Source organism: Eptatretus burgeri, chromosome 11 (genome assembly GCF_056783735.1).
Source record: "Eptatretus burgeri isolate ZD-2024b chromosome 11, Ebu_testis_v1, whole genome shotgun sequence".
Classification (NCBI taxonomy): domain Eukaryota; kingdom Metazoa; phylum Chordata; class Myxini; order Myxiniformes; family Myxinidae; genus Eptatretus; species Eptatretus burgeri.
The window spans coordinates 83131768-83144543 of NC_140971.1; the positions used below are offsets into that span (position 1 = coordinate 83131768).

General features: G+C 41.2%; 1 protein-coding gene across 5 annotated transcripts in view; it reads right to left on the bottom strand.

Moving 5' to 3' along the window:
• Window positions 1-12776, bottom strand: part of LOC147017500 (nuclear receptor coactivator 5-like) — a 178887-nt gene that overhangs the window by 107330 nt on the left and 58781 nt on the right. For all 5 annotated transcript variants that reach the window (XR_015049532.1, XR_015049531.1, XM_085847211.1 and 2 more), the window contains one exon: window positions 1-31. This exon is cut by the window's left edge and continues 230 nt beyond it. Coding sequence is in view for 3 of the 5 variants with exons in the window: in XM_085847211.1 (XP_085703337.1) it covers window positions 1-31 (31 nt within the window). In the remaining 2 variants the exon portion in view is untranslated. The remainder of the gene's footprint in view (window positions 32-12776) is intronic.

A 12776-nucleotide genomic window follows, 5' to 3' on the forward strand; every position in this document is an offset into this window, starting at 1 on the left:
TCTTGGCATGACTGGGGGTGGTGGTTGCATGCTGGGAAAAACAGAAACCATTTCAATAAATTTTTCAGCATTTACATGAAAACTATCATTTAATAACTTTGGGACGAATTTAAATACCATCTCATTGCATTGCTTATACAAATAAGATTTACTAACTTTAAATAAAATGACATTGTAGGTCATTTCAAATGGGCACATTATCACAATATCTGCAGCGGCATTACAATGCCCATATTTGTTGTAATAACATGGAATTTTTATAACTGCAATGGGACTGCATAATGATAGATGTTCAAATTGTGTGGCAGTTTCAATATGACCTCTGTGAAGAAATGAGGATCAAATTTGGTTTTAAAACTTGGAAAGAACGACAGAAACATTTACACAAAATGCTGAAATATGTCGTTTTTGCACACAGCAAGAACCGACAACGATGGAGAAGAATTACAAATTAGCAATCTGGAGGACCTGGAAAAAGCAGAGGAAGAAATCTGAGATTGAGAGAAAGCAAAATATTCACTCGAGTGCAATGCACCACTCTTGCAGATAATAACAATAGTAATGTGAGAATACATCATTGAGGCTCATGGAAGAGCAAGAGCAGAATGGGAGCAAAATGAAAAGGGGGAAACATCAACACCAGAGTAGAATTGAGAGTGAAAGTGAGATCAAGGGGAGGAAGAGAAGGACATGGGGGTGAACAAGATTCACAAGCTGAGTGAGAAACAGCGAGAAGAGGAAAGGGAAAGCAGGGATGAAACAGAAGAGGAACAAACCAACCAACAACGAGAAAACAGAGGGGAAAGGGAGATGGGGGCAGGGAGGGGAGAGTGGAAATCCCAATAACATGAAAAAAGGGAGTGCTTGGGAATAAGGTCATTCAGGGTCAAAAGATCACAAGGATGGAGCTGAGGTAGTGGTGAACAGGTCTCTTGAAGACCTGGAGGGTATAATAAGACTAAACAGACTGGAGCAGTTTCATTAGTTAGGGAATTTTAGCAAATTGTATTGACCATCTGTGAAAAAAAAATTGCTTATCAAAAAATTTATTCACCAACATATTCATCTAGGTGTCTACTAACACCCATCAATTAGTGCAAACCCAAATCCTTATGGAAAATTCTGGGGAGGTAATCAAAGTTCGGGTGCTCAGAGGGCCTGCACGAAAAAAAAAAATTGGAAAAATTAACTTTTGCCAATATTGACTTGTGGGATGTCTAACTCGGGGGTTTTTGGGGTGCCGAATTGATTCCAGCCATTGGATTTGAAGAAAAATGAATCCCTGGCCGTAAAATATTGATAAGATACATTTTTAGATATCTCAGACTGTGTTTTGCAGTAATTTGGCTCAACTGATTCAGATTGTTCAAATTGTGCTGAAACCAGCATACAACATTTTTGAAACCACTGCTATATTGTTGGTTATACTTGTGCTCATGCTCAGTAGAATTATTTGTGTTAGCTGACGTTAGCCAAGAGCTTTTAGCTACAAAATTATTGTGTACCAACTCAATAGAAGTTGAATATATTCAACGTAGAGTGAATCTATTAATGTTAAAACACATCACTGTATGCGTGTTCTGTATGTTTTGTGTCAAAATTTCATGTCCTGTCTGTTGTTTACAAAAGAAATGTCTTGTTTTTTAGGACAGTATGGACAAGAATGTGACTGAACCTGGCTTGAGGTGTTTCATCTGTGGTGGTTCCAGGATTGAAAAGCATACGCTCTCAAAAGTCTCCAGTAAAGGCCACCCACGGATCTTATCACATTCTGAGCTTGTGGGCGATATGGCATTGATCGGGAGACTAAATGAGGACTGGAACAACGGAGAAGACATGTGGATTGTAAAACAGAGTTGTATAGTCATGCGAGAAGTATATCCACTGCAACTGAAACAGCTAATCGTAAGTTTTCGATGCCACACGAGACAAGAAGACTCTGGTGTCCTTCTCAACTGGGTTCAGCAGCACTCCCGAAGACCAAGTCAATGCTGATCAAGCAGAAGAAGTTGGCAGAGCCATACAGGCTAAGATGGATTGGAAAACTGTTGTGGATGCAATGGTAGCCAAACAAAAGGTCAAATCACTTGCAAGCCTCAGATCTGGACCCAAAGTCAATGGCGAGAAGCTGGTCATTGACTCACTGAAGCTATTGAACTGCCTCATTGTCATCAGTGAGCGTGAAGTCAAGACCAAAGAAGCGCTGCGCTTTGAGTTGACACCAAAACCGATGTCTGTTTGACAAAAATCAAAAGTTGCGAAAGCCAGACAAGGCTGCCCTAGCAAGGTCTCTGAAGGCATGTGTGACACCTGTCGAACAACCCCCCTGCACAAGCCTTGTGGTTGATGGTGGGTGGCTCCTGCACAATGTCAAGTGGGAGGCTAACCTTACTTGGAAGGATGTTGCCGAAAGCTACCTCCGGTTTGTGAAGTCCATGGGGAGCCATCACCTCCGGATAACGGTGGTCTTTGTCGGATATGGCAGCTCCACCAAGGACCATGACCACTTGAGACGAACAAAGAATGCATGCTGTGACATTCAGATTCGTCGGGATCTCAAAATCATCATTGTTGTTCTTGTTATCGAGGAACTTTTCTCTTGCAAAGCCCAGCTCATTCTGCTCCTTGCTGAGACATTTAGTAGGAATGGAATCAGTGTACAGCAATGCTCCGATGATGCTGACACCTCCATCGTCCGCGCAGCTCCAGATGAGGGAAGAGAGTCCCCTGTCGAGGTGAGGGCTGAGGACACAGACGTCCTGGTTATGCTTATTCATCATGTTGCAGACCATCCGATCTTCATCACGGCAGCCAAAGAAACATCTTACGATATCGGAAAGATCCGGGAGGCCCTCCTTGGATACTGGAGGTATCTCATCTTCTTGCACAGCTTCTCTGGCTGCGATACAGTGTCTGCAATTTTTGGGTTGAGCAAACCAACTTTGCTAAGCAAGCTCTGCAAGACTGATGAAGCAGAGAGGGCAATAGACGTGTTTATGGACATCCGAGCTGAGAAAGGTGATATTATTAAAGCAGGCTGTGATCTTTTCAAGCTCATGTTCCATGGGAAATCCTCCAAAGACTTGGAAGACTTGAGATTCGACATCTTCAGCAAGCGAGCTGCTACTGGGAGCATAAAACCTGAGAAACTCCCCCCGACAACAGGAGCTGCAGCACAGCACTCTCTCCGAGCTTACCTCCAGACTAGAGACTGGCTGATGCTGCAAAGTCCATCGTTGGATGCCCGGGACTATGGATGGCAACTCACTGAGCAAGGATATGCACCAGTCCCTTATCAGACCCCATTGCACCAAACAACCTCCTGACGTTTGCCAGCTGCAACCTTGTGGGGGACTACAGCTCACTCAGGTGCTGCTGTAAAAAGCAAGGAGTCAAGTGTATTTCTGCTTGCGGCATCTGTCATGGTAACTCTTGCCTGAACATAAACCAGCTGGATGACAAGAGGAGTGAGGAAGATACTGGGGAGTTTGAATAAGGTTGTAAAAGTTGACAAAGCAACATTTCCATTGAGCACAGTTCTGTTAAAAATGTCAATAAAATACACTTTATATGATCAAGGAGTGTTTTTTTCTCAAAAATAATGGTTGGAATCAATTCAGCACCCCAAAAAACCACTAGTTAGACATCCCACAAGTCAATATTGGCAAAAGTTAATTTTCCGATTTTTTCGCGCAGGCCCTCTGAGCACCCGAACTTTGATTGCCTCCCCAGAATTTTCCACAAGGATTTGGGTTTGCACTAATTGATAGGTGTTAGTAGACACCTAGATGAATACGTTGGTGAAGAAATTTTTTGGTAAGCAATTTTTCACAGATGGTCAATACAATTTGCTAAAATTCCCTAACTTCCACAGGCAAAAGAAGAGAGGAACAAATAAGCAAGGGTGAGCAGTGAGCCTGGAAATTTTGGAGTTTAGATAATCAGGGTAGTGGCAGACAATGTGCACCCTGCAGAAACCTGGGAGGGACAGAGCAAAGAGGGTGCAAGACAAAAGAGGAAGCAGGAGAATACAGAGAGGCCACCAATCTACCTGCAATACGAAAGTAATGACTATGCACAGCTTCATCACAGGAGAGCCCAATGATTTTGAGGGCTTTGCTTTCTATGGCATTAAGAAGGGCGAGGTGTGAGGCAGGGGTGCCAGCCCCAAGGAGAGAGCAGTACTCCATCAAGCTGCAAAAGAAGGCCTTGTAGGTTGTTAAAAGTTGACTGGCCAAGGAAAGACCTTGCACGACAGAGGATACCCAGTCGGTGACTGTCTTTGGAGGCCAACCTTGAAATGTTGTTTGCTCAAGAGTGTGAGTGAGAGTGAGAATTTCTCAGGGTCAAAAGCCATATTGCAAGTGTTTGACTAGTTGGTGATTTTTATTTTCAAGGTCTGAAGAGAAGGAAGAGGATGCTGCCTGTCTGTCTGTCTGAAGTATGAAGAATGTCAGTGAAAGGTAGATTCATCAGCAAATATTTTGTCATCATTTAGGAGCAAGGTGAAGAAGTTAACAGCAATAAATATAGGACCATGGGTTCTGAAGCTCACCTGGATCATGAGCAACAGTAAATGACATCATAAAATATTGAAATTTTGTTCATGTGCAGAATCTGGTCACATGATTGGTTGAATGGAAGCCCTCTCGATGCTGATTGCAGGTCATGTTTTTGTCTGAGAGCATGGCTGTGCTGTTGATGGAATGCCCCCTGTCGGTTTTGGGAGGAATATTTTTGCGTTTAGGCCCAATTTCAACCTGATAAGGAGCGCAGATTTTGATACGTTCAACACACCTTCGTTAGGCATAAGATGTGAAGCTTGTGGCCAAGTTTCATCAAAATAGTGTTTGGTTCATGCAATAATGACAAGTGTTTACAGACACTCACCGACCGACCCTGCTCGATCGCATAAGTTCACCAGACTAAATCCAGGTGAGCTAAAAATAATAATAATAATAATAAAATAAAAATAAAAATAAAGTGACAGTGGAACCACAGCTGGATACAACAAACAAGGGAATTAATCAAAAAGCAAGGAAATATAAGGGGATGAACCAGTAAACTGAAAATAATTGGGATGAGTTACGGTTAATGGAGGTAGAAAGGATCATGGGTGAAATCGCAGAACTTTTGAAAAAAGGAAAGTAAAGAGCAATACGACTTCTTACAATGCGGTGGTTCTGGGTTTCAACCTCCCCCCCTCCCACCCCCCTGGAAAATTTGATGGCAGAATATGCATTATGGGGGTGATCCTCTTCAAATTGTAACAAAATAAAAAAATTATGCAAATGAAAGTGATATTTGGGAAAGATTATTATTATTATTTTTTAATTTGAACAGCCATTGCTGGGAAAATTATTTTCAGTTAGTTGGTATAGCATTTTGTCATAAAACAAATGAATACTGAATACCACATACATTTGCAGGACTTTTAATACAAGTGTTATAGGGGGAGGATGGGGGTGTATTTACATTACATTTCATAATACATCATGTAATGGAGTGGTTTACTGGAATCATCCTTGCTTGTGGTACAAAACCAGAGCATTCACCAGTTTACCCCCTTTAAATTCACGCATCAAGTAATGAAGCCGTTTCCCGGACTCCCCATTGCTCCAGTGCAAACCAGACCAGAGCATTCACTATCCCCTTATGTTTTCTGCGTATTTCTTTACTTGGCGGACATTGGACTTGTTTTGTTAATGCCATGATGTCTGCCCAAAATACCTCGCCTGGTACCCTCTGTTGTGCGCTCGTGGCCATTTTGATGAGATTACATTTCCGGTATTCAGTGGGTTTTTGTTACATCAGATCGCGAGTGTACTTACTTTATTTATCTGCCCATTTTCATGACAGCATTTTTTTTGGCCCGGGATTCTCTGTTTCTGTCGTTCTTCTAATAACTTATAACAAACCGTTATTTGTGTGGTGGTCATGAACGACCAGTGCAGATTTAGCACGAGAAACCATTTTTGCTCGGCTTCAGTGGCAAATCCACAGGGGAGGTAAAAATTGGTCATGTTCTCCAGAGAGACAAACGGAATTAACAATTCTAACCACCCGCTCCAACAGAGGCCAGTAAACACACACTATGCCATGTGTACAAGGGCAAGCTGCATGTCGTAATAAATAAATGTTTTAAAATATTTCATTTATTTGCATTTATAAAACTAATTCCTGTGCCTGCCACACTTTTCTCATCCTCACTTCACCCTCCTCCACCACCCCACCCCCCAAGTGAATCTGAGTCAAGAGCTTGATGGATTTATTTAATGTGATGGTGCGGCACAGGCATGATGCACCAAATGGCCTCCTGCATCAAAGTTATTTGTTAAGTTTCATTGCCCTCGTATCATGTGGTCACAAACTTCACCGCGACAAACAATCATCAGGTTTTTGTTTTTGTTTATGTGCAGCAGAATCGCACCTTTACTTCATGAAATGTAAAGACGGCTCTTCGGTATTTTCCGTGAAGTCCAGAGGAGGAAACGGTGATGTGGAAATCCAACAATGGACGCTATTTCCACATGTATCGGCATAGACAGACATCTAATCGCAGTGATTGAGTTTGCAAGCTTTTGTACCCGGCTAACTTCCACAAAATACCTCATAAGAAAACTAATATGGGAGCAATTCACATAATCGTGGTCATGAAGCGTTAGCATTGCACCCCATCCGAATGAAATGGGTTAAGAAACAAATCGGTACCTCAATTGCCAATAATAACGACACGCTTTTCTCCGAAAATATGGAAACCTCCAAATGGGTCGTGACAAAAATACAGATTTACGTTCACAAATGGAATAGTCCCGAGGTAAAAATCTAAAAAGAGACCTGGAAAATGATTTTAAAATATTTTCTTGTTACAAGCTGGCATCCACCATAGTTTGTTTGGGCACGTGGCCCTGTATTTGACCAGGGTGGATGCCGGCTGAGATTTTTCCAAAAAAAGGGCATATATGAACACTTTTCCCCGAAATGCACGATTTCAAACAATAACACATTAAAAGACAAGTTCTTCAAAATATTCCCCATCTTTTCACTGGCAAATGATACCTTATTTTGAAGCTCATGACATTGGCTTTACAATAGATAGAAAATATCTGGGATACCTGCTAAATTAGTCAGGGTTCAAAGGACATATGACCCACAAATTATAATTTTGGGGTATTTTTACACTAAACGCACACAAAAGTATATTTACACAACAGAAATGCCCCAAAACATTGCATCCCAACTACACATCTCTGGGCAGTTAAAAAAAAAAAATTTCAGTGTCATTTTATTCAAAACAGGTTTAAAGTTACTAGGGGTCAAAAAAGTCCCTATTTTCAAATAACTAAAAAATTACCCCCGTGTGGGGGTGACGGTCATCTCTATAATGTTTTTTACTATTATAAATCGATGAACCATTGCCAGATATCTCCAAAAATGACAGACTCGATAGGTTTTGAAAATGGCGACTTTCACAACTTTCGTGACCTCGTGACCTTGACCCTGACCTCGAATCCGGGAAAAAAAATATGTCGTTGGGTATCACTCATCGACCTCTACCTACATACCAAATTTCATCAAGATCGGAAGTAAAAAGTTTTCTTTGTACCGGGAGGTATTTTTGACCATCTTCCAGGTTACGTGGCAGCCAAACGGGACGGAAATTCAAAAATCTGTCCGGTTAGATACAAGATAATATTTTTTACTATCATAATCAAAAAACAGTTGCCGGATATCTTGTAGAATGGGAGACAAGATGGGTTTTGAAAATGGCGATTTTTATAACTTACGTGACCTCGTGACCTTGACCTTGAACCCAGACAAGAGTTATATCGTTGTGCAACACTCATCGACCTCTACCCACATACTAAGTTTCATCAAGACCGGAAAGAAAAATTGACGGACGGACATTTGGTCCGGCTTTATGAGGTCATCTCGGTAGAGATGACCTAATAAGGAAAATCGTGAATGTGATGTTGATATCGCCACTCAATTGTTGACGACTAATACTCGATATCTATGACATTTTCATTTACTGCCCTATGAAAGTAGTGGTGGAGACCCTGAAAGATGCAATGGGGAGGGTCCTATGGATTAAGACTGGTCTTAAGGGAAAGCGTTAAGAGATTTGTTACATTCAATATCCTAAGTAGAGGTTCAGTTCACATGATGAAATTCAGTCTCTGCATCGATATCACACTGAAACACGCAATTTGGTGTCTGCCTGTGTGTCTGACGATTTTGACAACAATACATTCGGTGTAGGGAATTGTCATGGATCCAGACTAGATTGGCTGGGTGTATCGAAAGTGACCAAGTTGTTCCTGTATGGACAGGATTCAATCAGGTCGTCTCAAATATGGATTCAAAGGTTGTTTGCATTAGCTATATGCCAATCATTCATGCACAAACATATGATGTAGACACAGTCTACAGTTTTATCAGGTGCAAATACATTTCTGAATCCTTTGGACAACACTGTTGTCACATTTGACCAGGCCCCTCGAGGTAAGGCAAAAGAGGTTGTGTGGCTGATGCAGGAGGAATTCAGTAACACCATAATCAGACTTGGTGGTTTTCACATAATAATGAACTTCATGAAAGCAATATGACAACAGATTGAAGAATCTGGATTGAAGGATATCTGGGTCGAAAGTGGTGTCTTTGGAGAGAACACGTGTGATGGATGGGAAAGTATACAACAAGACTAAGTGGTCAGAAAACAATAACAAAGTCATTCATGATGACATCAAATTGTGTGCCAATGAGATTGTGACCACTTTCAACGATCGAAACATGGACAGAGTAGAGGCCACCAACAAAAGACTTATTAGCTTGAACAAAGAAATCATAGTTTTGCTAAAGGAATTTGAGGATCATGGTGACAGGCCATCTTTTAAATGTGGATGAACGATATGGAGATGGTCTCGATCCTATTGAATTTCATTCGTGCCGAGAGAGAAGGGCAATGGAAACTTCATTTGGTGTCATTGGCAAGGATGCTCCCTTGGTTTGCTTTATATAATCACACAAACTATTCCAGGTGGGGTCAATCTACTGAACAGATATGCACTAGCTCCCAACATCAGCCCCTCACATTCATCATTTACTTGTTCAGGGAAAATTTCCTGTAACAAGGATGAATAAATTCTCTTAAGTATCTACTAATCAGACCTGAGAGCACAATAAGAAAGTGTCAAAAGTGAATGGTGGAATCATTGGAATCACAAGGTGGAATACTGTAAGGGATAAGTGGTGCCTGACTTGCAATGAAAAAGCAAGATTAGCAGAAGCAACCTTCAAAATGTTCAAATTGCATGTGGCTGTAGAAGTAGATGCTGAATGGTGTCACTTTGAGTCAAGACCAACCAGATTCAGAAGAGATGAAGAGGACGTGCAGAGACTGATTGTGGAATTCAAGCAGTTCCAAGTCTTTACTCCCAACACAGAAAATCATGAAGACCTTTTATGCCTAAACACAAATTATGTCATTCCAGAAGAGCTCACAAAGGAAATATTGACAGCATCAGAAAGTGGTATGTCACTGGTGGGATTCTTTGTAACCACTAGATTTTTGAAAAGTCAAAGGACCTTTATGCTACAATACCCCATAATAAAACCACAGCAATCAGTACGAAGGACAAAGTCGAAGTTCAAACAGCAAATGGGAAACAGAAAGAAGTCAAAGCAGACAGAGATCTTCTTCAAAGATTATTTGTGGCATCTCAAAGTGGCAGAGAGGTTAACTTAGCTGGCATCTTAGAGCATGAGCTGTCAACAGTGCCACAGGCTCTTGCTGGAAGAAACTATAAATTCCATACAACAAATAAATCACAGTTGGTGGAATTACTGATATGACAAAGAACATACAGATTCCAGCAAAGCTGCCCAATAGTGAAGCCAAAACATGCTTACTTATTGATGGACCAGCACTCAAACAGGCACTTGGAAAACCAGAGAAGGCCAATACATTTGGTGACCTGAGTGGTGTGCTCTGCAGAAACATCTTCAATCGCTTTGGTCCAGTATACTCAAGTATTGATGTACCGTTTGATCGCTACCATGAAACGTCCATAAAATTGGGCACGCGTGCACAACGTGCAGGGAGTATTAGACCCATCAGACAAATCATCAGCTGCAAAAAAAGAATAATGTAAAACTCCCCTCAAACTGGAAGTCATTTGTCAGTTCATCTGCCAACAATGCTGACCTCACTGCATTTCTATCCACAGCATTATTAGAGAAAGCTGAGGAGCTGCCCCAGGAACACAAGCTACTACTTGGTGGAGGTTTTGAAAATGTTTTAGATGTCTGGAATGAAAGAAACATTTAAAACCTGAAACCCACATGAAGAAGCAGATACCAGGCCGATTCTCCATGCGTACGATGCCTGCAAAAATGGGTATGAACAAGTTGTCATCCAATGCCGAGATACTGACATGCTGGTTTTAGCACTTGGTTTTATGAGCAAGTTGTCACCACAAATTTGGATGTGCACAGGAACAGCCAGTAAAAGAGTACAAACCAGTGCATGAAATCAGCCTTCCTGATGAGATTGTAAAAATAAAAATAAAAATTACCCCCGTGTGGGGGTGACGGTCATCTCTATAATGTTTTTTTACCATCATAATTAATTGATGAACCTTTGTCAGATATCTCCTAAAATGACAGACGAGATAGGTTTTGAAAATGGCGACTTTCACAACTTTCGTGACCTCGTGACCTTGATCTCGAATCCGGGAAAAAAATATGTCGTTGGGTATCACTCATCGAACTCTACCCACAGAGCAAATTTTATCAAGATCGTAAGTAAAAAGTTTTGTTTGTACCGGGAGGTGTTTTTGACCATCTTCCAGGTTACGTGGCGGCCAAACGGGAAGGAAATTCAAAAATTTGTCTGGTTAGATACAAGATAATATTTTTTACTATCATAATCAATAAACAGTTGCCGAATATCTTGAAGAATGGCAGACTACATAGGTTTTGAAAATGGCGATTTTTATAACTTAAGTGACCTCGTCCCTGACCTTGAACCCGGACAAAAGTTATATCGTTGTGCAACACTCATCGACTTCTACCCACATACTAAGTTTCATCAAGTTTGGAAAGAAAAATTGTTGACGGACGTACGGATGTACATTTGGTCCGGCTTTATTAGGTCATCTCGGTAGAGATACCTAAAAATCATTGCATTTCATGCTATGACAGGTTGTGAATCAGTCAATCAATTTGCAGGAAGGGGGAAGAAAACCACCTGGAAAGTATTTATGCAGGAATCAGACATTTAATATGCTAGGGTGTGAAGAGTTAACCGCAGATGTGAATTACAGAGGCTGAAAAGTTTACCTACAGATTGTACTTGAAGGAGGACTGCGACACCATTAGTGAGACACGTCAAAATATTTTTGGTCAGGGAAAGAAGACCTTCGATGCCCTTCCCCCAAACAAAAGATGCTTTGGATAAACACATTGCGTGTGCCAATTACCAATGCCTGGTGTGGGAGGAAGCATTGACCCCAATGCCTTATCTGCCCAGTCCAGCCAACTGTGGACAGATCCTCGAAAATGTAACATTGAATCCAGTGCTAAATTTTAATCCCTATTCCAAAATCATGCAAAGAGCGAGTGAGCTGCCCATGCAAGTCTGGTTGTAGCAACAAATGTGTCTGTATGAAAAAAAAAAAAAAAAGGACAGAAAATATGCACAAAAGCTTGTTGGTGCCAGGACTCCTGTAACAATGCAGTCGATGATGATGGTGAATAAAAGCCATGGTATATTTATAAAGACCGAACAAACTATTGACATACATTGCAAGGCATTGTAATCCTGTGCAATTGGCCCCAGACCCTTTTTAATCTGCATCTGTACCCCCATTGCATATTATTAGAGTTCTCTTTGTCATTTTAATATGATTGTAAAGAAAGATGTTGTGGATAGGGGGTGTTAAGTATTGAATAGATGAATAGACATTAAAACATATTTTCACAATTTTCCTGATTTTTTTTTTTTGATCCCTTGTAACTTTAAACCTGTTCAAAATAAAATGACAATTTTTTTTTAAACTGCCCAGAGATGTGTAGTCTACAAGGAATTTATAAGGATTTAAGGCGCATGAGGATGCCATTCAGACCTTCATGTCTGAGCCACACCAATACCAGATTTAATCAATCCATCGGTACCCCTTCACTTCGTGTGCAGCCTTTTGGCTGCTAAACTGGTACTCATTTCATCGACCTCAGAAGGATGACAGGCTGAGTCAACCCCCTGGTGTTAATTCAGCGGCCAACGGGGCTCGAACTCATCCATCCATCCATTGGAACCATACTCTGTACAGAGCGTCGGTGCTGCGGAAGCAGTTTCCGTGGCTATTGGGCACAATCCTGGACGGGTCGCCACTCCGACACAGAATATTCGAATGACTCGATCATCCCCAGCAAGCTGGTACTCATTTTTCAAACCTCGGAAGAATGGCAGGCTGAGTCAACTCCCTGGTGAAGTAATTCAGCAGGCAACGAGGCTTGAACTCAGGACCTTTGGATCCCAAGCCACCACCCTAACCACTGAGCCAACACCAGGTTAGACGATGAATCAGGGTAGAGCAAGTTTCTGTCAATTTGTTTTGTAGTTGTGATACAATTTATGTTTTGGAGCATTTCTTTTGTGTAAATATGTATAATTTGGAGGTATTTTTATACTAAACACCCACAAAAATAATTTGGGGGTCACATGACCTTTGACCACCAAGCTCACTCTAATTTAGGGGTGTCTCAAATATTTT